The 27,056-nt window shown below is 45.2% G+C and overlaps 1 protein-coding gene across 1 annotated transcript in view; it reads right to left on the bottom strand.

Annotated features, from left to right (window-relative positions):
* Window positions 1-284: 284 nt before the first annotated feature.
* The window catches only part of TMEM72 (transmembrane protein 72), a 44,220-nt gene continuing 17,448 nt past the window's right edge, over window positions 285-27,056 (bottom strand). Inside the window, 5 exon segments of the mRNA XM_066243629.1 lie at window positions 285-2,559; window positions 3,960-4,085; window positions 4,088-4,098; window positions 4,876-4,947; window positions 8,488-8,578. Of these exon segments, the coding sequence (XP_066099726.1) occupies window positions 2,111-2,559; window positions 3,960-4,085; window positions 4,088-4,098; window positions 4,876-4,947; window positions 8,488-8,578 (749 nt within the window). The 3' untranslated portion in view covers window positions 285-2,110.

Genomic DNA, 27,056 nt, shown 5'->3' with positions numbered 1-27,056 from the left:
CATTCTTCTCAAGTACTCATGGTACATTCTTTAGGATAGACCATATATTAGGGCACCAAAGTGGTCTCAACAAATTTAAGAAGATTTAAGTCATATCAAGCATTTTCTCTGATCACAATGGCAGGAAACTAGAAATAAATCACAACAGAAAAACTCAAATGTTCTCAAACATATGGAAACTAAATAGCAGGTTGTTAAATAATGAATGGATTAAGAATGACATCAAAGAAGAAATTAAAATTAATAAAAATAAGATAAAAAATGGAATCTGACAGCTATGACATCATATTTTTGGGTGTGCTTCTTGCATATATCTGGCTGTCCATTCAGCTGCCTGGCTCCTGAGAAAGGAGAAGGAGCACTGGGGCTGCAGAGGACACTGAGTCTGTGCGGTGCTCACCATGTTCCCTATCTTCACAGCACTGGTACAAGAGCTGCCTCTGTGCATAGGTGGCCTTTCTAGGATACCTCCCAAACAGGAATTGGGCACAATTCCCACGTACTCATACCCATATTCCATACTTCTCACTTTCCTCTGACTGTGACTCTGAAATCCTGAAGTTTCTTCTCAGTGACAGCTAGTGAAACAGCTCCATGACATACACCATGGAGGGCTTATAGAAATGTGTCTGTCTTTTTTTCACTTGGTTTTATGAAAGAGCTGTTATCGCATAAAGAGATCTGCTTATTTAGAACATTTGCTGCCTTTAGGCACCAAACTTTTACCAGCTTCTGGTTGAGTATTTCCATGCATTTGCAAAATAACTTGTAGGGAATCATGAAGAGTTTCCAGGAATAAACACACCATTCATATCTAGACATTAAAGCATGTGCTCTGAGGCCTGCTCTGCATAATCTTGGTGTGCTCACACACACAAACTCAAGAGCTGTGTAACCATTTCTTGTATTGCTTATTATTATGATTGTCTATGAAGAGTGTGTTTGCTCTTCCTTGCAACAATCTCATGGACCAAAGGACATTTTCTAGAAATGAATACTCTATTACCTTAAGGAGTATATGTTTCAAATGTCTTTGCTCAACCTGGGTGAACTGTCACTTCCATGGCTTGCTTGGAAGTATAGGTAGAGCCCTAGCCTACTCACTCACTTACCTCCTACTCTCTCTCTTTCCCTCCTCTTTCCACCCATTTTGCACAAATATATAGCTCTCACTTCTTCTGCTACCAGGCACCTAAGTATGGTGGAGCCACTCCTTTGTGCTGTGTGAGTCTTCAGGACACCCCCTCTGTGGTCCTTGCATAGAGCAGGCTCTGTGTTTTGCGCTGTGGCGTTCCCTGCTGAAAATGTTATTGGCTATCAGAATCTTTCAGTTTATGTCTTCTACTTGGACTCCTGAAGAAGTCCATTTGGTGGGGATGCAGAGAGCTTTTGGAATGAACATCGCTCAGCAGGCCTGGCTCTCCCTGAGGAAGCAGAGTGGGTTGGTTTCCCTGTTTGGCTCTGTACCTCCTGCTGAGCACACAAAGAATGCAGCCCACTGCTGGTCACTGCTCCCCTGTCCTGAAGATCTGCAGCCTGGTCTTTCCTCCCCATCTGAGTGATGTCAGTTGGGGGTTGGGACTCATGCCACCTTCAACACCTGCTTATGGATATGTGTAAGTTGTCAGCACAACCTTGGGCCTTCAGATCTGGGATGCTGCCTAAGAAATGGGACAGGCATGAGTCCTTGCTGAGTGCTGGGCTCTGTGTCAGGAGCAGCTGAAGCCTGTTCTTGTAGTCCAGAACTACTAGGGCCGAGGCAACCTTGTGTGAAGTGGGAGTGATGCTCTCTCTGGGGAAAGCACAAGGTTTTCCTCGCTCTGTGTCCAGGAGGAAGAACTTGTGTTGGCTTGAGTCAGTATAGGCTTCATTTGTGCTTCCCTTAAGGCTTCTTGAGGACCTATCAGGCCACTTGATGGCCCCCGAGGCCCAGGGGAGGATGTCTGTTTACCCCTTGATAGAGGTGACCCATAAAGACATCAAGGTTCCTGGAGGGACCACAGATATCAGGAAACACCAGGTAGGACTGTGAGTCTATGCAGATCTCTTGCTGAGCATCTCCCGGGCTGGAGCCAACAGCTCAGAAGAGGCTGTTGCCCATGAGAAAAGATTAGAAGTGTGGAGCCCAGGGGGCAGAGATGATGGGGGTAGTGTCAGAGGTGGTTTCCTCTAGCTCGCTGTCCTCATTATTTAGCCCTTCGGCAAGGGCTGGGATGATCTTGACCACGTTATCCTCAAAGTGCACCTGCTTCTTCTTAGTCAGCAGGTCAGTTGGCTCCAGGGTCAGCTCTGTCAGGGTCTCGGGGCACTGGAGGGTGTGGGGCTTCCTAGTTCCCTTTAGGATGCACTTCATATGCATGAAGAGGGAGCTGGGCCCTTCCCTGAGGGCGCCATGGAAGGTGTAGGTTTGCTCGGTGTCCCCATAACCAGTAGAGTTCACAGCACTGCTGGAGGGGTCTGTGTACTGCTCCTGGGGAGCCAGCAGCGCAGGGGCAGCTTTGCTCTTCTTCCACTTGCTCAGCAAGAAGTAGGCCAGGCCAGTGATGATGAGCATGGAGCCTGGAAAAGATCTGGGAGGTCAGGATGCTAGATGTGTCCTGAAGAGAAGCCAGAGGCTGTCCAAGCCCACTGTTTCAAAAGGCCACGACAGCACACCTGTGTGGCCACATGCAGGCTGCTTGTGCTCCAGACCTAACTTGTCATCCCACACCCACATCAGACTCAAGGGGCAGGCCTGATGCCTGGCTGAGGCATGTGAGCAGGGCAATGCTCCTGATTGTGAGTGAAGGAACCCTGTGCCTGAGGTTTCCTTCCTGTTGACACCTGACCCTGGTGCTGCCTGAGCAGCATCCCATCACCACGCTCAGCCTCCCTCTTGGCAGACCTTATTGGGGCTGGACCTGTGACACTTTCTTTGGGTCTGGATTCTATGTTGGCTACCAGGCCCTACCTGCTGAACTGGACTTCATTCCATCCCAAAAGTGGGAGCTGTCTTTACTTCAGCCTCCCCAGTAAGCACAGAGCCAAGTACAGACACCTTGTCTGGGGCTGGGCATAGCACTGGCTCTTTCATAGCTCCTCACACAGCCTCCAGGCCAGAGAACCCTCTGTCCCAGACTTAGCCATGCGTTGTCTAGAGGAAGAGGGAAGCTGTCTTGCCTACCAGGGCCAGTGCCTCTAGGGCCTCTCTGACTTTCCAAGGAGCTGGACATGTGGCTTGCTCAAGCCTCTGTGATGCTGAATCCCTCTCAGGAGTCCAGCAAGGGCCATGCAGAGTGGCCTTGAGAGGCTGTGACAGGCAGAGTAGAGAAACTGCAGGAGGGAAAAAGAGGCTCTGCCTTTCAATCTTGTCTCCTTGGGCAATTTGCTTCCTGACATTTTAGGTGGGTCATGAAGAGGGGCAGAGTTTTCACAACTGGAAGGAGGACACAGAAAGTTGTTGGCAGAAAAGGTCATGAGCAAAACCCAGAGGTGGAAGCATGAGTCCTGGCTCCCCTGGTCAGACACCGGCTGACCAGCAGGCTAGAAGGTGGTGTGGGGGATGTTGAGGCCATGAGGGTCTTTGGGGGTCTTACCACTATGTGCTATCCAAATCAGGCTGAGAAGTTTGGGCCTGAATCAGTGGGCCCTGGGGAGGCATGGGTGGATGTGGGCAGAGAAATGACTATCTCACCCTCTGAAAGTTAAATCCATACACAGGCTTTGAAAGAAAGGCCATGTCCCTTTTGAGGTGCAGCCTCTGGACACCTCCAAGAAAGATGTAGGGATCAGGACATTCTTGCCACTTACTCAGTATGGAAGATATCTAACAGGTCTTCATTCCCATGAAGGCAATGGGGCTAGAGGCGGCCCTGGTACCAGTGTTACTGCAGGCTGAGATGAGGAGGATTCAGGGCTTTCTGCTCAGAGCCTATCTATGGTGAGGGCTTCCTCCCTCCACTACCTCCTGGAACTCCTACCTGATATGGTCACATGCCAGACCAGGACAGCGTGCAGAAAGCAGGCTATTGACAGCAGCATGTAAGCCAGGAACTTCTGGAAACAGCCCAGCCAGTAGGCCTTCTCCCTTGCTCTGTAGGTCAGGACCCTGGAAGACACCTGGGAAGAAGGAGTCCAGATTAGCAGGAAGCAGGATGTGACTCAGGAGAGCCCCAGCAATGCATGGGCCATATTTTCTGTGGTGGCTTCTGGCTGCATACCCCCAGGGGTGAGAGTTCTCAGAGGTCTTGCCTGTGCTGCACCATAGGGCCCATAGAGAAAGTGGAAAAGAGGAGGCTCAGGAGTAACTGGGAGCACACAGCAGCATGCAGAGGGTGTGCAGTCCAGGAGATACCTGGCTGGGATGGTTGTGAGGGTCGCACGACACAAGGGCATGGCTACATCTGAGCAGGCTGGAACCCAGTTGCACCTTTCTCAGAGTCTTGCTTAGACATGTAGTGACATTGGCTCAGGCGGCTTCATGAATGCCATGCAGAACCCACACATAGGCCTGACAGAGGCCTAACACTGAGCAAGTTTCTTCAGGGTTGCCACCTGCAGGTTTCAAAGGAGGAAAGCACTGGCCTTCAGGTCCATCTCCTTCCTACTCTGGACTGCCCTGGAGCAGGGATCTGTCTGCACAGCTTCATCTTGCCCAAGCCAGCTTTGCGGAGGGATGGGGATTTTGGGTGATTTGTAGACCCAGAGCACAGCCGGCTTCCACACCACTACCACGGCATGGCTTTTTGATTCTTCCTGATGGTCATTCTATTGTGATCAGGCCCTAGCTGGGTTTGGAGGGGTCCAGAGCTGGTAAAATGCCCCTTTAGTCTAGGGCTCCTTCCTCCCCCCAACCCCAGAAGTTGCAAGAATTCTTTGGCAGTGGAGGCTATTTACTGGAAGCAGATGGACAGCAACTGAGCCACAAAGTAGACCCCTTCGCACATGGAGACAGTGGCTCCTGTAAACCTGTGGTAGAGACAGGTGAGAGGGGCTGGGCATCCTTCAGGTCTCCCTTCACTTTCCAGTGGGCCATCTTCTCACAGCTTCTTGGCCTCCTGGGTCTACAGCTGACCAGAAGACCAGGAGTTTCCTGACCTAATCTTGTCATCTAATCAGCACCCACCAGAAGTTGACTTAATGCCAGGCCTGGGCTGGTTTGGGCTGTGGTGGTGAAGGGGTTGGAGTCTGGGGTCCAGAGATAGGTGAGGAAGGAGCTGCATGCCAGCAGGAGAGATCACCTGGACCCCAGCACCCCCTGTGGACATTGGGGGCAGATGTTCTGCTCCTTGCTGTCACCAGGATGGACCCCCACTGCCTAACTGTGAGTCTCAAAGCTGGATTCACTCCCGAACCCTTCCTTCTCCCTCTTTCTCATCATCTAAAAAGTCACCAGGACAGGCTGGTTGTAATCCTTCACTGACCTGAGCATCAGTTCCATTCATTCGGGCCTCACCTATATTGCCTTAATTTGGGTATTGTTCCCTGGACCCCTGTGCCACCTTCCCCTTTGGACTCCCTCACTCCCTAGTCTTCATCTCCCACACCCAGCTCTGCTTTGTCACCACCAGGCTGCCCCAAAGGCTCCTTCTGACATCTGAATGTAATCACATTCTTTCCAATCAAGAATTCTTCAAAGCCTCCTCATGCTCCAAGTGTGGTCCAGAGACATCCAATCAGAGTCTCCTAGGGAATATGTAAAATCATAGATTTGGGGCCAGTCCCACTTTCTACATCAGAATCTTTAGCAATAGAACTCACATTTTTTGCTGGAGACTCTTGTTGGCCTATCAAACTAGAATTCCTTAGCACATATTTTAAAGCCCCACTTGAGCTTTCATATCCCTTGACTATACAGGAAGCTACCAGTTGCCACAGGACCTTTGCCCAGGCAAGCCTCCCTTGGAAGAACTCTTTTTATCTCCCCTTGCCTGTATGGTGGCCTCTTATTCTTCCTTGTAGCATGAGTATGGTTAAGGGTTCTATGGACTGCATTGGGGTGAATAAATGAGTGAGAGGAAGTGATGCCTTGCAGGAGAAGGAAGCTTGGGGTCAGGGTTTCCTCGGGCCCACAGCATTACTTCTGATCAGCTGTATGACCACAAGCAAGGCGCTTGACCTCTGTGCCTCAGGTTTCTCAGCTGTAAACTGAATGTAATTATTGTGCTTCAACAATATAATTGTTACAATGACTAAATGAGTTGCTATTTGTAAAGTCCTTAAAATGTGTTTAGCACAGAGTGTTCATTATATACAGGGTGGGGAAAAGTAGGATTACAGTTGTTTGTATGGAAAAATTCAAATAAATACATAAATAATAATACAAGAATAAACTGTGTTTCATGTACTCACAACTATAAGCCGACTTCTGCCAACCCCTGTGCACATTAGTCACTGTCATTGCTCTCCCTCTCTGCCCCCACCACTGTGACTGTTTAATACTTACCTCTACTTTCTCCCACTTTATCTATGACCACCAGCATCCCCTTAACTCTTACTCCTCAGTTTTTAAGTGGTAATACTCTTCAGTCAAGAGTGTGGCCATTGTTTGTGTGTAAGTATGAGAGGGCAGTGCTCGGCCTCACAAGGAGGAGGGAGATGGGAGAGGAAGGAAGCATTGAGAGGAGAATCAGAGAAGGACAGGGAAGGCCAATGACAGGTCAGGGCCTACTGGTGCTGACTGCTCTTGCCATGACCTCAGCTTGGTTCTGCAGGCACAGAGAAGGCAGGGCATTCATACAGGGTGTGTGCTATGATGGTGAACCCTCTGAGTATGAGGGAACACATGGCAGGAGTTCAAGATCTGTGAGGGGAGATTGTATGTGTGTGGGAGAGTGAAGGAGGTGGGAGAGCGTGGGGGGAAGGAGGTGTGAGAAGATGGAGGGAAACATTTGAATATGTGGATGGCTATTGCAGAATGAGTGGACATGAATGCAGGGAGGGTGGGCAGGGTGGGTTTGTCCCTCAAGGTTGGATAACAGTGCATGGATGGAGAATATAAACTAGTTTTCAGTGAGGAAAGGGGGCCTGAGGCTGGAAATAACTTGTCTTAGGACTTGACCACAGAATGACTAGACAGGCATAGTATCCCTTTAAGACAGGCAGAGCAATGAGGGCCCTGGGTAGAAAGCTGGCAACATAAACTGGCCATGGACTTGACCAGGATAGTAGGATAATAACTCCCAGCTCTCACCCAATGTGCTGTTTGTGGGTGAACTAGGCAACCACAGGGAGAGAAGGACGTCCAGGGCTGTTTCTGGTGTCTAGGGACATTTCACAGCGGCTGGGCAGGCTCAGTAAGACATGGAGGACCCTCAGAGCAGCAAACCTCTTCCAGTCGGTGGGGGTCCTGGGCAGGTGTCCCACGCCAGAATGCCAGGAAGGGATGTCAGCCTTCAGGGATGCTGAAGTGGGTGAAAAGGCACTCTGGTGCTTGAACAGAGGAACAAGGTGAGGTGATGTGGGTGCGTTTGGGAAAGAGTCAGAACCTTCTGGGGTGTAAACAGAGTGACAAGAAATAAGGTGGAGGTCAGAAGATTACAAAGAAGTGTAGCCTGGAGGCCATGGGGACCACTGAAAGTTGTCAGAGGGAATAGTGTTTCTGGGCAACTGATGTCATAGGATGTGGGAATGCACCGGGAGGTTGGCACATGGGTGGGAGCTGGTGGATGTGATCTTCCCAGCACACTGAAGCACCTGTCTAGGGCAGGGGCTCCTTAGGAGGCAGACAAGGTCACTGTGATGAGAGTGGATGTGGAGGGAAGGAGCAGAGGAGTAGAAGATGCATCCTGCTGCCCCATAAGCATATTGGGCTCCCTGTGTCCTCACAGACCCAGTTGCTGAGAATTTGGGTGGTCAGAGTCTGCAGGAATGCCAACTTTCCTCCTTCTCCCAGACACCGCTGCACAGTGACCTCCTCCCAGCCAAGGGGTGTTTGCAGAGACAGTTGGAAGAAGAAAGGACAGAGGCTGGGGAACTAAATGCACTGGCGTCTGGTGAGTCTGGGCCATGCTGCTCATGAGCTTGGTGGTGTGGGCTGAGCTGCGTTCTTCCAAGGAATTTTCTCATCTGCAAACCGGGATGATATTCACTTCTATAGTGCTGTCAGAGTCAAAGGATGTGATGTAAATAAAACATTTAGTGTGCTTGACATGGAGATGGACTCAATTTTCAGTCCTTTGAGATTCCTCTCTCTCTAAACGAAAGTTCAGTTACTGTCTTCAAACTAAGAAATAATTGAAGAGATGAATGGATGGATGGGTGGATGGAAGGATAGGAGGCTGTGTGCATGGGTGGGTGGAAGGATACTTGGTTGATTTATGGGATGGTTTGACTAAAGCCCTTTCCAAAGCAGAAGATATCCTAAGGTCCCCTCTAGTCCCACCACCCCTGGGATAGGATGGACATAGCATGGGAAAAGGCGGGCTGCTCTGGGTTACTCTGAGAACCTAGACTCAGGGTAAGCTGGAGCACATTCAGGCAGAGCATAGCATGTGCACACATACTCACAGCAGGTAGAAAGCCGGGCTTTTGAAGTGCCCTTGGAGGAAGGTCTCAGTGCCCACACCGATCAACAATAAGAGGGGGAGAGGAGAAGGGACTGTGAGAGTGTAGCTCCAGGCACAGCACTGCTCTGAGGAGGACTCCTTGGCCAGAGAGTGAGCCTTTCTCTTGGGGACTGGGAGCCAGGGGTGGTGCTTCCCGGTGTGGCGCAGAGCTGCTCTGACACAGGACACTGCTCAGCCTCATCTCCCTCCTACTCTTTCTTGGCAGTTGGTGCTCAATCACTTCTGTTCAAACACTTGACCTTCCCTTTTTACAGGAAATTTTGTCTTGGATCTACCTTTGCAGATTTGCTGGCTCCCTGTCATTTCTTCACAGTGACTCCCTTGCTCTAACAGCTTCACTCAACCAGACATGGCTGGGACCCCAACCTTTCACTGATAGAAACATTTCACAGACAGCACTCAGATGTCCCCAGACCTTCTTCCAGGGACACATTGGATAACAATCAGACCTCTTTCTGGACTAACTAATCATACTCCATGCACCTAACTTGTCTCTCTGGGTTCAGATGGCACACTGGGTATTTGCCACTGTGGTATTTACCACCTTGTCCTCCCTCCCTCCTCTGAAACTCAGAGATGGTGTGTTGGGTTGTCAGATTTGGCTGTGAGCAACCCTTTGTCTCTGCTGCTCCTGGGCTGCTTCCCTGGGCCTGATGCCTCCTCTCTTCCTGGGCAGAGATTCTGTGTAAGCTTCCATCCCTGGGTGGGTGGTCCCAGCCCTCTGTCAACTGCAGAAGTTCCACCTCTTAAAATGCAGGGTGAGGCCCCTCACTTTGGTCACCAGCGCCCCAACCCTTTATTTCTGGGGGGATTGTGGAAGTGTTGCAGGGATAGGGGTCAGAGTATTTTGATCTAGGAAGGGGAGGGGAGGCTCCCCGTGCTTGAAAGCTGTGGCTCTGTCCCTGCAGGTCCCAGCTGCCAGCTGACTCATTGCAGGGAAGGAGCTGGAGGTGCTGGTCAATGTCAGTACAACCTGAACAGCACATATGGGTTTACACACGGTGGTCATACATGTCCTCACTCCTTACAGAAGCCGTGACACAGGTAGCTCTAGACTCCCTGTTTTACAGGAAGGAAAGGAGGCTGTGTTGTTCTCAAGAGGACACACATGGCCAGAATGTAGATGCACAGACCAGACTTGAGATTCCTGGCTGCAGGTGCTGGGCAGCTTCCTGGTTTTCACCACCAGTGCATGTGTGTGTGTGTTGTGTGTGTTGTGTATGTGCTGCAGGTATTATCGTTTATTTAATTTTCACTGTATCCCTTGTCCTGTTCTCAGCACTGAGGATTTATTAACTTATTTAATTATCACAAGGTTTCTATGTAGAAATACTATGTTATTCACATAGGAAGGAAAATGAGGTACAAAGAGTGTAAGCAAAACAAATCAACCAACCAACCATGGACGCCTAGGTCAGGTCCTGCGGTTCAATCTCACACTGGCGAGTTAATACCCGAGTCATTCAATCTCTCTAAGCCTCAGTTTCTTCATTATTTCTCTTGAGCATAATGATTATGAGGCTTAAGTAAACTAATTTATGCCCAGCACATCACAGTTGCTCAATTGTTAATTTTGGGCGGTGGCTTCATCTGCATCCTTGTAGATTTACATGGGCTTGCGGCAGATGGCCAGCAGATGGCAGGAAAGGGTCTTGGGAACATAGACAGTTTCCTAACTTACACCAACTAAACTTGTGGAGAGCTATTTTGACATCTTTTGACTGAAACAAAGGGTCAATAATCAAAGGGGCATTGGAGGAACACTAAAGGCAGAACTGGTTTGCAGTTTAAAAATATCAAAGTAACAACAGAGAAATGAAAGAGCTGGGCTGGAATCCCAGTCTTATTCATTGGAGTTGTTTCCTATCTGTGGAACAGGGGAAAGCTTTGTGCTTGGTTGGTGTCAGGTGTCCAGTGCACATGAGTCTCTTCCTCCCCCAGCTGAGGCCTCAGCAGCTTTCCCAGCCTCCAGCTGGTACACTTTGTACCACCCAAAAGCTCTCAACCATAGCCATGCTGAATTCTGCAGGCCCAGGGACAATGGGGTGCCCTTTGGCTGGAGGAGGATGGCAGGAAGATGAAGTCAAGAGTATGGGTTATTTTTTTTTTAGCGAGAGATAGAGAGAGAGAGAGAAGGACAGACAGGGATAGACAGACAGGAAGGGAGAGAGGTGAGAAGGATTACCTTGCTGTTGTGGGACTTTAATTTTCACTGATTGCTTTCTCATCTGTGCCTTGACCCAGGGGGCTGCAACTGAGCCAGTGACTCCTTGCTCAAGCTGGCTACCTCGAGGTTTCAAACCTGGATTCTCAGCAAACCAAGTCAACGCTCTATCCACTGCATCACCGCCTGGTCAGGCAAGAGTATGGGTTCTAAGGCCAGAGGATTCCTAAGGGGATCCAGTAGGATTCTCAGTGGAAGCCCTAAGTTCCTTTGACAGTGAGGCCAAAGGGCTACCTGCTTTCTGCTTGATCCCAGTTCTGGGGCTTACATTCTCAGAGGCAGACCATGCAAAGTCTGCCTGACCAACTGACTCTTCTTTCCTTCTGTTTCCTGCATCTGTCTTCTGTCTGCCTATGGGTTCGACCTCTGATCTTGCTTATGTCCTAGAGCTACTTGGCTGCACTCCCTGGTGTCACCTGGATTCTCCTCCTAGACTGTGCTTCTGTCTCATCTTCCTGTTTTCCTGTGGGGGTGACTTGGGGTCAAGGCCCACGTGGGCTGGGGTCCATATGGGGCTCCTCTTTGGGACATGGTTGGTCCAGGGAGAGGTGTGATATGTACAAACTGAAAAAGTATTGTGACTCAGACTGTGAGAGAAGCACACCTGAGTGCTCTGAGAGCCAGAGATAGGAGAGCCATTCCTGAACACTTCGAACCAAGCTGGACTATGAATACAGGTAGAAAATGGACATGTGCAAATGGAGAGTCAGGGCCCTGCAGGAAGACCCCCTTCACAATCATAACAGCAACTTATTTCTCCTGGAGCAGGGGCACCGGGTGGGGGCAATGGGCAGTACATATGGACTGAGGCAGACTGTGGATCTTTAAACATCAGATTCACAAATTGGGCAGGGGCCTTGAGGGTTTTGGAGCAGCTTAGTGATATGTTCAGGTTGGCATTTCAGAAAGCTCCCTGACCTCAGGCACAAGGGGTAAGAGGCTGTGTGATATTTGGCTAACATGAGATGGTGGCTGAGGTACAGGACCCTGATCTGGATGTTCCCGGCCTCCCCTCCCCAGCACAGTGGTAGCCTCTAGTTCCCTTGTTGGTCTGGCTTGAAGCAAACTTCTTGTTGTGGCTCCCAATAGCGTGCCTAGTGGTGTGACTCTGGTCACCTGTCTGCAGGGCAGGGTGCTTGGGAAAAGAGAAGGTTGCTTTGCCTGGGGCTCCAGACAAGGACAATTTTCAGGCTCACAGGAGAAAGGCAGACCCTGTTGTCACAGGAGGGTCTTCTGCCTTTTTCTGGAGGCAGCGATGTGAGGTGATCACAAGTGACTATGAACATTTAGGTTTGGAAGTTCCCTGGCATGTCAGCCTAGCTGCATCACAGGGAGGTCCTACCACAGGCTGTGCATTATAGTTGGCCCCTTACACACTTCTTGCTTACTTACTCTGTACAACATTACTCAAAGTGTCAATTGCATGTTATTTATGAAAAAACCCAAACCAGTATCCTGGAGGTAAGCACCTGGGCCAGGCACACTGGTAGTAAAGGAAAGAGGGAAGAACAAACAGGACTGTTCTCAGTGGTTCCAAGGTCCCTGAAGGCAGAGTTTGGAGAAGGACTCTCAGGGAACAGAGCAGGTAGGGGAGGACATATCCTAGAACCCTTCATAAGTATGGGTGGGTGTCAGATGAATGAGACCTGTGTCACCATGGGTAGTGGACCATTGCATTGCCCAAGTCCAGCTGCGAATAAACTCCTGTAATGTCTTCATCAGAAAGAGGCAGGAGCTGTCCTTTCCCTGCCTCAGTACCCTACCTGGTGCCCAATCTGTGGGTCAGTGTGATGATCACCCATTCACCCCTCATTTTGGGCATGTGGCAAATGTCCCTCAGCTGGGCAGAGCTCTCTTCTGAGTGTCAGAAGTGGTCGTAGCCTGAATGTCACCATCAGGTTGGTTCCATTCAGCCTCCCAAGGCCTGTCCTGGTTAATCAAGGTCCAGTGTCCCCACTGGTGTGTCCACACCCTCATTCACAGCACATCCTCTGTGCCAGGTCCAGGTAAAATGCAACTGCAGGGCTGCAAAGAACACGTGTGTCAGAGACTGAGCAGGCAGTCCCAGACCCAGGAAACACATCCACAATTGGAACAAGCCACAGCAGCAGGAACAGGAAGGATGCGAGCTCCATTTGCCGGAGACTGAGGAAATCTCTGCAGAGGAGAAAGGCAAGGCAACGCCTGGAGGACAGAGCAGCGAGAGCTGAGTCTGGAGCTGTGACAGTCATGCCTCCCTGTGCAGGTAAGGGCAGGCCTTGTCTCTGGGAACGTTTCTGTGCAACTCCTGGGGCTGAACAACTTCACAGCCACATGGGGCAGGGACAGTGTGGCCTTCTGGGTCCACACTGTCAAGTCCCCTTTTACTTTGCCACTTTTTAGCATCTCTCCAAAGTAGCCAAGCCTATTGTAAAAGCTGAGCCCTGTGGTCCTGGGAACCCCTCCTTCAGCAATCTGGGTGCAGCCTCTTCCAGGACTTACTCTAGTACCTAAGACTTGTCTCCCAAAGGTTTTCCAGGCCTTTCAAGGTTGTGCCAGCTATGATCTCTAAGGCAAATGATCCAGGAATGGTCTCCTTTGAAGACATTCCTGCTGATCCCTGAGACAATAACTCTCTCAGAGGCCTGGTGAGATTATTGCTGAATCTATGACAGAAAATGAAGTTGACCCCACATATATTAGACTGTTAGATGAGAGAGATAGCCCTAATTATTACAATGCAATATGGGTTTCTTTATTACAGCAGATGTGTTATATTGAAGTTGGGCACACATTTACCAAAACTCTTTCTATGAAAACTTGTAATTCTCTCCCTTCAATGTGGTCTGGCCTGGAGGCTCAATTGTCTGGTAGAAAAACTATAAGTAAAATTTGGGGACTTGCATGGCTAATTCACAAAAAGCTTATTCTACTGAGACTTCTTACAATGCTTGTTCTGGGAGAAGTTACTCACCATGTAAGAAGTCTGACATGCCTGAGGCCACCCATGTGTGAGAAATCCCAAGATAATGAGAGAGAGAGGAGAGAGAAAGAGATAGTGCCCCAGCTCATTTGGAACCTCTCAGTCAGGCATGGAACATGTGAGGGAAGAAGTTATCTTGAACATACCAGCCCCAGAAGGTGCAAAATGTCAAAGAACTGCTGAACCTAGCTAATGGTCAAATATATGGCCCTGCCACCCTACCTAAGATCCCAGTCACCCTGGAGCAGAAGTGAGCTGTCTTCACTGTGCCCTACCTGAATTACTGAGCCACATAATTTTGAGCATAATAAAATACTTGTAATCTTAAACCACTAGGTTTTGAGTGGCTTTATTATGTGGCCACAGGTAACTAGAGAAGCAGCTTATTCCAGCCTCTAACTTTCGGCCCAGAAGTTCCAGTGTCTGGCCTAGTGTATATTTTGACTCCTTCAGCAGTGAGTCTTCCCCAAGGCCCTATGGCTTCTGGTCTTTCTCACTTGGTCTTCACCTTGGTTATCAGGAAGACAACTTCAGGCTTCTAGGTCTGTCTGCCCAAATGTGTGCCCTGCATGAGAAACGCAGTTTCAGGACAGGGGTGGTGTCTGGGCCTTCCTTTGACCACAGAATCCAATGGTGGTTTCACATCTTAGAGTTTCCTGCAGGGTCTGGGAGGCTCTTCCTTTCCATAGCAAGTTCCTTCCACAGGTTTACTCTGATAAGATGCTCACTTGAAAAAGTGAAAAAAGCAAAATGTGAGCTCTCCTGCCACAGAAGAACTTTGTGAAGTCTAGGCAACACTCACCCCAGACATCCACACTGGGCACTGCCAGGAAAGCCCCTCCTCATGTGACCTGTACTGGGAATAAGCCCTGTTTGGAGGGCACCATAGCTACACATGATATAAATAAATATAAGACTCCAAAACTGTTTTGACTGAGGGCCTGTAGTTTCCTAACTGTTTTCTAGACACCAGTCTTCAAAACTTTACACTTCAGAAGCCAGAAGATAAACATGAAGTGTCACCTTAAATTAGGGGGTGAAGAATAAAATTGGTATGTGAGAATCAGCCATCCTATTTCCCTAGTGTCTATCTCCCCCAAATGGCATAGTTGGTCCACTTGCTCTCCAAAAGGCCTCACATCACGCTGAGTGAGGATGGGCACTGTCCTTGCTTTGTGACATGGGACCAAGGAACAGGGCAAGTTTTCAACGGTAGGCAGGGTTGTCTGTAAAACAGAGATGCTCTATCATCCAGCAGAGCCAAGACCAAGGTGAGCTGAGAAAGGTACCTGGGCACAAAATTTAAATAGGTACTCACCCTAAATTGAAGGAGGCATGCACTGTGTCCGGAGATGTAAGTGGCCATGGTTGGTGGGCTCTGGCCTGCATTCTGGTCCTTCTTCCTCCTCCTGGGGCAGTGGCTGGAATCTCCAAAACTACCTTCACCGGCTCTAGTTCAGACAAAATGGGTGACTTTCATCAGCAATTCACCCCTACTAATGACCCTGAGGCTCTTGTTCAGAGCTCAGTATGTAGTCAGAAGAACTGACAGTTTGGCAAGGAGCCAGGGAAACAAATGCAATACACATCCCCAGAAACAAATTTTGTTATAGCAAATTCTCCACAAGGAAGAACTGCCCCCAGAATGGCCTCAATGCCAGCTGCACTGCTCTTCCTGCTGCACAAGGGAGAGTGCTGGCTGGGCCATGATATATTTGTTTATTTATTTATTTATTTATTTATTTATTTATTTATTTTTTAATGGGGTGACATCAATAAATCAGGATACATATATTCAAAGATAACAAGTCCAGGTTATCTTCTCTTTCAATTATGTAGCATACCCATCACCCAAAGTCAGATTGTCCTCTGTCACCTTCTATCTAGTTTTCTTTGTGCCCCTCCCCCTCCCCTTTTCCCTCTTCCTTTCCCCCTCCCCCCATAACCACCACACTCTTATGAATGTCTCTTAGTTTCAATTTTATGTCCCACCTACCTATGGAATTATGCAGTTCCTGTTTTTTTCTGATTTACTTATTTCGCTTTGTATCATGTAATCAAGATCCCACCATTTTGCTGTAAATTATCCGATGTCATCATTTCTTATGGCTGAGTAGTATTCCATAGTGTATATGTGCCACATCTTCTTTATCCAGTCATCTATTGACAGGCTTTTTGATTGTTTCCATGTCCTGGCCACTGTGAACAATGCTGCAATAAACATGGGCTGCATGTGTCTTTACGTATCAATGTTTCTGAGTTTTTCGGGTATATACCCAGTAGAGGGATTGCTGGATCATAAGGTAGTTCTATTTTCAGTTTTTTGAGGAACCACCATACTTTCTTCCAGAATGGTTGTACTACTTTACATTCCCACCAACAGTGTATGAGGGTTCCTTATTCTCCACAGCCTCTCCAACATTTGCTATTACCTGTCTTGTTAATAATAGCTAATAGAACAGGTGTGAGGTGGTATCTCATTGCAGTTTTGATTTGCATTTCTCTAATAACTAAAGAAGATGAGCATCTTTTCATATATCTGTTGGCCATTTGTACTTACTCCTGGGAGAAGTGTCTGTTCATGTCCTCTTCCCATTTTTATTGGATTGTTTGTTTGTTATTGAGTTTTATGAGTTCTTTGTATATTTTGGATATTAGGCCCTTATCTGAGCTGTTGTTTGAAAATATCATTTCCCATTTAGTTGGCTTTCTGTTTATTTTGTTATCAGTTTCTCTTGCTGAGCAAAAACTTCTTAGTCTGATGTAGTCCCATTCATTAATTTTTGCCTTCACTTCTCTTGCCATTGGAGTCAAATTCATAAAATGCTCTTTAAAACCCAGGTCCATGAGTTGAGTACCTATGTCTTCTTCTATGTACTTTATTGTTTCAGGTCTTATGTTTAGATCTTTGATTCATTTTGAGTTAATTTTAGTACAGGGGGAAAAACCTGTAGTCGAGTTTCATTCTTTTGCATGTGGCTTTACAGTTTTCCCAGCACCATTTATTGAAGAGGCTTTCTTTTCTCCATTGTATGTTCTTGGCCCCTTTATCAAAAAATATTTGACTATATATATATGTGGTTTTATTTCTGGATTTTCTATTCTGTTCCATTGGTCTGAGTGTCTATTTTCTCTGCCAATACCATGCTGTTTTGATTGTCGTGGCCCTATAATAGAATTTGAAGTCAGGTATTGTAATGCCCCCAGCTTCATTCTTTTTCTTTAGGATTGCTTTGCCTATTCGGTGATTTTTATAGTTCCATATAAATCTGATGATTTTTTGCTCTATTTCTTTAAAAAATGTCATTGGAATTTTGATTGGAATTGCATTAAATTTGTATATTGCTTTGGGTAATATGGCCATCTTGATTATATTTATTTTTCCTAACCAAGAACAAGGAATATTCTTCCATCTCATTATATCTTTTTCGATTTCTCTTAACAATGGTTTATAGTTTTCATTATATAAGTCCTTTACATTCTTTGTTATGTTTACGCCTAAGTATTTTATTTTTTGTTGCAATTGTGAAGGGGATTATTCTTTTGAGTTTATTCTCAGTTGTTTCATTGTTGGCATATAGAAAGGCTATTGACTTCTGTATGTTAATTTTGTATCCTGCGACCTTACTGTATTGGCTTATTGTTTCTAGTAGTCTTTTTGTGGATTCTTTGCGGTTTTTGATGTATAGGATCATATCATCTGCAAAAAGTGATACCTTTACTTCTTCTTTTCTGATATGGATGCCTTTTATTTCTTTGTCTTGTCTGATTGTTCTGGCTAGAACCTCTAGTACCACATTAAATAAGAGTGGAGAGAGTGGACAACCCTGTCTTGTTCCTGATTTAAGGGGGAAAGCCTTCAGTTTAGTGCCATTTAATATGATGTTAGCTGATGGTTTATCATATATGGCCTTTATCATGTTGAGATATTTTCCTTCTATACCCATTTTGTTGAGAGTCTTAAACATAAAATTGTGTTGTATTTTATCAAAAGCCTTTTCTGCGTTTATTGATAAGATCATGTGGTTTTTGTTCTTTGTTTTGTTGATATGGTGTATTACATTAACCGTTTTACGTATGTTGAACCATCCTTGAGATTCTGGGATGAATCCCACTTGATCATGATGTATTATTTTTTTAATATGTTGTTGTATTCGATTTGCTAGTATTTTGTTTAGTATTTTAGCATCTGTATTCATTAGAGATATTGGTCTGTAGTTTTCTTTTTTTGTGCCATCCTTGCCTGGTTTTGATATGAGGGTTATGTTGGCCTCATAAAATGTGTTTGGAAGTATTGCTTCTTCTTCAATTTTTTGGAAGACTTTCAGTAGAATAGGAACCAAGTCTTCTTTGAATGTTTGATAAAATTCGCTGGTATAGCTGTCAGGGCCTGGACTTTTATATTTGGGAAGGTTTTTAATGGTTTTCTCTATTTCTTCTCTACTAATAGGTCTGTTTATGCTTTCTGCTTCTTCTTGACTCAGTCTAGGAAGGTTGTATTGTTCTAGGAATTTATCCATTGCTTCTAGATTGTTGAATTTAGTAGCATAAAGTTTTTCATAGTATTCTACCATAATTCTTAGTATATCTACGGTGTCCGTGGTGATTTCTCCTCTTTCATTTTGGATTTTGTTTATATGAGTTCTTTCTCTTTTTTCCTTGGTAAGTCTTGCCAAGGGTTTGTCAATTTTGTTGATCTTTTCAAAGAACCAGCTCCTTGTTCTATTAATTTTTTTCTATAGTTTTACTGTTGTCTATTTCATTTATTTCTGCTCTGATTTTTATTATCTCCTTTCTTTGGCTGGTTTTGGGTTGTCTTTGTTCTTCTTCTTCTAGTTCCTTAAGGTGTGAAGTTAAGTGGTTCACTTGGGCTCTCTCTTGTTTGTTCATATATGCCTGAAGTGATATGAACTTCCCTCTTATCACTGCTTTTGCTGCATCCCATAGATTCTGATATGTCGTCTTGTCATTTTCATTAGTCTGTATATATCTTTTGATCTCTGCACTTATTTCTTCTTTGACCCATTCATTTTTTAAAAGTATGTTGTTTAGTTTCCACATTTTTGTGGGATTTTTTTCCTCTTTTTTGCAGTTGAATTCTAGTTTCAAAGCTTTATGATCAGAAAATATGCTTGGTATAACTTCAATTTTTCTTAATTTGCTGATGTTGTTTTTGTGGCCCAACATATGGTCAATTCTTGAGAATGATCCATGTACACTGGAGAAAAATGTATACTCAGTCACTTTGGGATAAAATGTCCTGTAGATGTCTATCATATCCAGGTGCTCTAGTGTTTTGTTTAAGGCCAGTATATCTTTGTTGATTCTCTGTTTGGATGACCGATCTAGAGCCATCAGCGGTGTATTGAGGTCTCCAAGTATGATTGTATTTTTGTCAGTTTTTGTTTTAAGGTCAATAAGTAGCTGTCTTATATATTTTGGTGCTCCTTGGTTTGGTGCATATATATTAATAATTGTTTTGTCTTCTTGATTCAGTGTCCCCTTAGGCATTATGAAATGGCCATTTTTGTCTCTGAGTACTTTTGTTGTCTTTTAGTGAGCATTATCAGATATGAGTATTGATACGCCTGCTTTTTTTTTGGATGTTATTTGCTTGGAGTATTGTTTTCCAGCCTTTCACTTTGAATTTGTTTTTATCCTTGTTACTTAGATGAGTTTCCTGTAGGCAGCATACAGTTGGATTTTCTTTTTTAATCCACTCTGCTTCTCTGTGTCTTTTAATTGGTGAGTTTAATCCGTTTACATTTAGTGTAATTATTGACACTTGTGAGTTCCCTATTGCCATTTTATAGATTGCTTTCTGTTAGTTTTGTGTCTTGTTTGATCGTTCTCTTTCATTTTACTATCTTTTGTTTTTATTTGGTTGTATTTTATACATCTTTCCTCTGTTGCTATCTTTTTTATCTCATGTGCTTCTGTGGTGGGTTTTTCAATGGTGGTTACCTTTAAGTAATGAAAAGTGTTCCTACCCTGTTCATTGTAGCACACTCTTTTGTGAGTACTTTTGCACTCCATCGTCCTTTGCTACTGTTAATCTCCATCCTCTCCCCCCTTTCTTTTTGTTGTCACAGTTTAAATTTGGTTTTATTGTGTTCTTCTTGGAGCTTTTACTTGTGGCTTTATTTTTTTTTGTTCTTTGTATCTGATTGGAGAACCCCCTTTAGTAATTCCTGGAGTGGGGGTTTTCTGATGATAAATTCCCTCATCTTTTCTGTATCTGTGAATGTTTTTATTTCTCCTTCATATTTGAAGGATAGCTTTGATGGGTATAGTATTCGTGGCTGAAAGTTCCTCTCTTTCAGGACTTTAAATATTGGGGTCCACTCTCTTCTAGCTTGTAGAGTTTCTGCTGAGAAATCTGAAGAGAGTCTAATGGGCCTTTCTTTATATGTTGTATTCTTCTTTTCCCTGGCTGCCTTGAGAATTTTTTCTTTGCCATTGGTTTGTGCCAATTTCATTATGATGTGCCTTGGAGTAGGTTTGTTGGGGTTAAGAAAACTCAGAGTTCTGTTTGCTTCATGAAGTTGAGGCTTTAGTTCTTTCCACAGGCTTGGGAAGTTCTCATCTATTATTTATTTGAGTATGTTCTCCATTCCATTTTCTCTCTCTTCTCCCTCTGATATACCTATTATTCTTATGTTATTCTTTCTGATGGATTCAGATAATTCTTGTAGGGCTATCCCATTTTTTTAAATTTTTGAGTCTCTTTCTTCTTCTCTCTGTTGTGCCTCAAGTTGCATGTCTTCTATTTCACTAATCCTCTCTTCTATCTGGCGTGTTATTAGCTAAGCTTGTTACCTCGTTTTTCAGCTCGTGAATTGAGTTTTTCATCTCTGTTTGATTTATTTTTATAGTTTCAATTTCCTTGGACATATATTCATTGAGTTGTTTTCTGAGCTTCCTAAATTGCCTTTCTGTGTTTTTTTGTATATCTGTGAGTATTTTTAGGATTTCTATCTTGAATTTTCTGTCATTTAGCTCCAAGGTTTCCAATACATTATATTTTTTCTCCATAGATTTTTTCTCATCTATATGTGTTACCTCTCTTTCTTTTGTATCCATGATATTCGATTTTATCTTCCTTAATGTCATCTGAGGGTGGTTTTTTTGATAGTATTAATGAGATTTAATAAAGAATAAAAAGTTAAAAAAATAAAAAATCGAAAAAAGTTGTTTTTTTAAATTAATAATGAAATAAAGAAAAATAGAATAATATAAAAATTTTTTAAAAATTAAAAAAAAGGAAATTATTCTCCCCCTCTTTTTTCCTCTCCTCTCCTCTCCCCTCTTTCTTGAGAAAATCTTGTGGTGAACTGTGAATTATATTGTATTTAATAGAACAAACAATGCCTGTAATGGAGGGCCTGAATTGGGGAAAAGTAATAAAGGGCAAAAAATAAATAAATAAAGGGGGGGTATGGACCCACAAAAAGCAAATAATGAAAAAATTCGGATGAAGAATAAAATGATTTGCGTTTAGGTGTTGGTTGACTAAGAGTTATGATGAGAGGAATAAGAGGAAAATGGGGGGACAAATTAAAAAATTACTATTGTATTTAGTGGAACAAGAGCTTGATCAAATGGAAAGCCAGGGATGGCAGCACTGCTGATGAGTTAAAAAGGTGAAGTAAAAAACCCCAAAAATGCCAGAAACATAAGTTTGAGTTTCAGATAAGGTAATTTGTTCGTTATTGAGGTTTGAATGAGAGGAGATGTAAAGGAGAAAGGAAGAAATTAATATAGAAGTAGAAAAGAAAGAGAGAGAGAGAGAAAAAAGAGGGAACCACTAAAAGAAGAAAAAAGAGAAAAGAGGAGAGAGAGCGAGAGAGAGAGAGAGAGAGAGAGAGAGAGAGATATGGGTTTAGGAGTGCAACCCTCATAGAGAGAAAGGAAGAGGAAAGAAAAGAATGGGAGATGTAACACTTATGGGTATTGTAGTTCAAGGAGAGGAGAGAGTAAGACCGGCAGAGAATTAAACGACCAAATTGGAGGAGGAAAAAAAATAATCAAGAATGAAGATAAGAGAAACAAACGAACAAATATAATAAAATGGGATAGGTTATAAAGTCTGTTGAATTGTTCTTGATTTTGAGAGGTTATATTCTTGCCTTTTCTTTTCTCTCCCTCTTCCTGGTCGGTGACTCTGGACCCTGGGTTCTGCCCCTTTGGCACGCTCAGGTAGAGGTTTGCAGTTGATAAGTCTCTATGGCGATGTCATGTATTTTGCTTTAATCATGTTGGCAGTCGAGGCTCATTAGCATTTATAGGCTCCGACAGTGAGAGAGTCCGTGTTCCTGGAGCCTCTCTCCTAGTCTTTTCTTCCTAAATTAGTAGCCTGATAATCCAGCTATGGGGTTGCTGCTACCTCTGCCTGGATAGTGAGAAGCTCAAAGAGCTGGCCACTCCCCACTCTATTCCCACTCAGCACAGGGCTCTGGGTAAGGCTCAGTCAGTCAGAGCTGCTAGCAGAATCAGGCGGGGCTTCTGCCCACTCAAAGACCTCTGGCTCTGCCACTCTGTCCAGTAACACGGGTGGGCACCCAGTCCCGGGCCACTTGGAGGAAACTCTCGTTCACTATCTGCGCGCGCAGACCAGGATGTCAGACCGGAAGTCTCGCCCTCTGAGTGAAACCCCCCGCCCATACTGAAAAGTTCCAGTGTTGGAATTGGCTCTCTCTCCCTTCCAGTGCGCGGCTCCCTTGGGGCCCTGGGGCAGCCCAAGATTCCGCTTTTTGGCCCACACAAAGGCCCCTGACTCTGCCCCTTTGTGGGATAACATGGGCAGGCACTGCTGAGGCACTCGGAGGAATCTCTCGCTCACTATCTGCATGCGCAGACCAGGATATCAGACTAGCGGCCTCACCCTCTGAGTGAAACCTCCTCCCGCTTGGAAAAGTTCCAGTGTTGGAATTAGTTCTCATGCCCTCCCCATGCACGGCTCCCCCAGGGTGCTGGGGCGGCCTGGAGATTCCACTTTTGTCCCACACTAAGGCCTCTGCCTCTGCCTCTGTGTGGTACAACACGGGCGCACACTCCCGGGGCTTTGGATGGAATCTCTCGCCCACTATCTGCGCGCGCCGGCCAGGAGATCAGGTAAAATGGCTGCCCCGCTTATCTTTCTTTGTCTGGGTTTGGCACGAGTGTTAGCTGTATTGCCCGGGTTGTCACAGGAACAGTTTTTCCTCAGCTTGGATCTCCGTGCCACAGCCTGGTTCGGCCGTTTGTGCCGCGGCCTGGATCTATTCACCCCCTTTGCCCGCCTTAGTTTCTATATTCTCAGTTTCCAGTGAAAACCGCCCTGTTTAGGTTAGTGAGGAAGGCGGAGCATTTCTTACTCCCTATTTCCTTTGGGGCTTGGTTATATATTTAGCCAATTTTTCACTCGATCATACCTTTGGGTGTATTGCGAAACATCTGGAGGCTCCAAGGATAGGTTTTTCTGTTTCTGGTTGAAGATTTTGTTGAGTTTTGGGGGAGATTTATCGGTATCGCTTCCTACCCCGCCATTACTCTGATGTCATCTCTCCAGCCATGCTTTCTTGCTTTTGCATCACTGCTAAGGGCCTGTCCTTCTATCCTCTTGTTATATGCCTCACAGAGACCCGTCATTCCTGTCCCAGCCCAACAGAACCACATGACGAGCCCACCTGCACACAGTCATTCCCTAGGCAGGGCTCTTTTATGGTGCCTGTGAGAGCCAGCTTTTCCTCCTCAAGCACTGGTGGACAAGCCTGGCCTCTCCCTTTCATCCCTTCCCTCTCATGTCTGTCCCTCTTGTCTGTGCTGCTCCAATCCCTGCACAATATTTTTTCTCCCAGAGGCCAGAGTTTTCTTCTGAGTTACCTCACTGAGCTGTTTATTCTAGTTCAGGCTTAGCAGTGGTCAGAGATTCTGAACCAAGAAGCTGCGGTGGCAGGCCTGGGCCAGGCAGACACCTATTGTCTGAGCACCCTGGCCCCTGACTCCAGAGTAGCTAGAGACAAGGAGGGTGCCGACCCGCAGCAGAGAGAATGTGACACTAATCAGAAAGGCTGGGTCCTGGCTCCTCAAACAAATTGTAACTCTCTCATATGCTTCCTTTTCTGGAAAATGAAGATAATAAAAACATGAAAAATTGACTATGAGAGTTCAGTCTTAGTAAATTATAGAGTGGTCTGCAAATGGCTAATAGTACAATTAGGAGAGACAGGTTGTTCCCATTAGTACTCTCAGGGGAAGAAGAGGGTTATTTCTTTTTTTATATATAAATTTTTATTAATTTTAATGGAGTGACATCAATAAATCAGGGTACATATGTTTAAAGAAAACATCTCCAGGTTATCTTGTCAATCAATTGCGTTCCCATCACCCAAAGTCAGATTGTCCTCCATCACCTTCTATCTGGTTTTCTTTGTGCTCCTCCCCTCCCCCTTCCTCTCTTTCTTCCTCCTCCCCCCCCTGCCAACCACCACACTCTTGTCCATGTCTCTTAGTCTCATTTTTATGTCCCACCTATGTATGGAATCATGCAGTTCTTAGTTTTTTCTGATTTACTTATTTCACTCCGTATAATGTTATCAAGATCCCACCATTTTGTTGTAAATGATTCAATGTCATCATTTCTTATGGCTGAGTAGTATTCCTAGTGTATATGTGCCACGTCTTCTTTATACAGTCATCTATTGAAGGGCTTTTTGGTTGTTTCCATGTCTTGGCCACTGTGAACAATGCTGCAATGAACATGGGGCTACATGTGTCTTTACCTATCAATGTTTCTGAGTTTTTTGGGTATATACCCAGTAGAGGGATTACTGGGTCATAAGGTAGTTCCATTTTCAGTTTTTTGATAAATAAATTTTTATTTTAATGGGGTGACATCAATAAATCAGGGTACATATATTCAAAGAAAACATGTCCAGGTTATCTTGTCATTCAATTCTGTTGCATACCCATCACCCAATAAGAGATTGTCCTCCGTCACTTTCTATCTAGTTTCTCTTGTACCCCTCCCCCTCTCCCTTCCCCTCTACCTCCTTTCCTCCCCCCACCCCCCATAACCACCACACTCCTGTCCATGTCTCTTAGTCTCGTCTTTCTGTCCCACCAATGTATGGAATCCTGCAGTTCCTGTTTTTTTTCTGATTTACTTATCTCACTCTGTAGAATGTCATCAAGATCCCACCATTTTGTTGTAAGTGATTCGATGTCATCATTTCTTATGGCTGAATAGTATACCGGTGTATATGTGCCACATCTTCTTTATCCAGTCTTCTATTTTTTTTTTAAAGTGATTAAAGCCTTTAAGCAAACTCTTGGCAAATTCAGCAAGAATACATAAAAGAGTAGTGTCCTTACCATATTTACCAAGTCCAAGTTGGCCCCAACACCATGCCAAATCCCTGAAAAATGCAACCCAACCCCCAGTTCAGTATGATAGGAGCTGTCACAAAGAGCAGGAGTCCAGGAAAAGTCCACATGGCACTGGAATTGTTGTCACAATTCTATACTTTGCAGCTCCGTCGCAATGACCACTGCTTTTAGCTGGTAATAATTCAGGTAGACTAGAAAAGTCATCTGCAGCATGTGTGGATATGGAGCTTCTGTTTTCCTCTGCCTGGAGAGATGAGACCAGGTTGCTTTTCCCTGGAGCTCTGTGACTGTGGCTTGGTAAGGAGAACCTTGGGATACACTAAGCTGGGTGGCAAAGGTAGATTCATAATAGAAGTTGGCAAAAGGGGGAAAGAGAGCTCTAAATTAGGAGTAGGTCCCAGCCTGAAATATGAGTGGAGCATTGAGGTAGGATGAATAAAGGAAACACTATATGTTAAACAAAGCAGCAGAAAATAGGACTATCAACACCCGCAACAGAGATCTTCGAGAGAAGAATAAAAAACGTGACTCTTCAGGCAAAACATAGTTAAGTGGCCCTTGTGCAAATGAGATCAGTTTACCTGCTTCTTGGAAGAAATACCCTAGGCTCGTCCACAGTGTCATAGATAGGGCTGACGGCCCTGGGCACCTTCAGCCTTCAGTGGCAAACCCCAGCATTCTGGGCAAGGTTAGGTCATAGGTGGCTGGAGCGGGGCTGGAAGAGACTGCACCTTCCCTTAGAGGAGTGAGGGGGAAGCCTACCTTCCAGTGTCCCTGTTTCCTCACAGCAGAAGCATGTAAGTCTGGCAGGCTTTAGTTCAATGACCTTCTTTTCCACTATTGAAGCAGGACCCAGATGGCATTCTATGAGACCCCTTTGGGGCGTTGTAGCTTTTAAGGGCATATCCTAAAAGCTGGTAGTTCCCCTGATCTCTATTGGGCTTTTTCTTCCTCTTGGTATCTTAAAAGCCATGCTCATAAGATCTCACTGAGGGATTTGAGGATCCCCATCTGCCTATAAAAATCTTTTCCATATATCTGGGGCTATTTGGAAAAAGACAAAACAGTGTTATTAGCTGGATCAAATAAAGAAGGTAGTAGTTTGCAGGAGAAAAAGATATGAGGTCTTCTGTTCATCAGCATTCAAAAGAAATTTAAATTGTTTTAAGAAAAAAGCATGGTATGGTAGATCCGTAGGAGTTCCAGGATATGACTACCCCCTTTAAAATTTTTTTTAAATTGACCTTAAAATATTTGCTGGGTACACTTTAATAATACCTTAACTTTAAAGGTTGTAAGAATGACAAAATACAGTAAATGCTTTTGCTCCATATGCAGGAGCATTTTCAGTTTAACCAGTTTAGAAAATCCAATAATAGAACAATGCATACAGACAATGAGCTATAACATGCTTAGCAGCCTCTCCTGTTCTGACAGAGGTTACTATAAATCCAGAATATATATCCACTGTAACGTGGGCCTAGGACTGTTTGCCAAATGAAGGTATATGAGTAACATCCATTAGCCAAGGTTGTCCTGGTAGGGTTCCTTGAGGGTTAACTCCAAATGATGGGGCAGATTGTAGTATAGGACCCCTTGGACAGGATTTCCCAATCAGCTGTGCTGATTCCTGAGAAAGTTGAAACTGTTTACACAGGGCTTCAGCATTCTGGTGATGAATAGTATGAGACTGAATTGCTCCATCTGTCATGGTTGTTTCAAATAATTTTCTTTTGGGTAGCTTGATCAAGAAGGGCATTCCTAGGCCCTGGCCGGTTGGCTCAGTAGTAGAGCATTGGCCTGATGTGTGGTATTCCTGGGTTTGATTCCCGGCCAGAACACACAGAAGAAGCACCCATCTGACTCTCCACCCCTCCCCCTTTCCTTCCTCTCTGTCTCTCTCTTCCCCTCCCGCAGCCAAGGCTTCACCGGAGCAAAGCCATCTTGGGCCCTA

Source organism: Saccopteryx bilineata, chromosome 9, assembly GCF_036850765.1.
Source record: "Saccopteryx bilineata isolate mSacBil1 chromosome 9, mSacBil1_pri_phased_curated, whole genome shotgun sequence".
In the NCBI taxonomy this organism is placed as follows: Eukaryota; Metazoa; Chordata; class Mammalia; order Chiroptera; family Emballonuridae; genus Saccopteryx; species Saccopteryx bilineata.
Note: the sequence above shows the minus strand (reverse complement) of the source record. Positions and strands in the feature narration are given on the sequence as shown.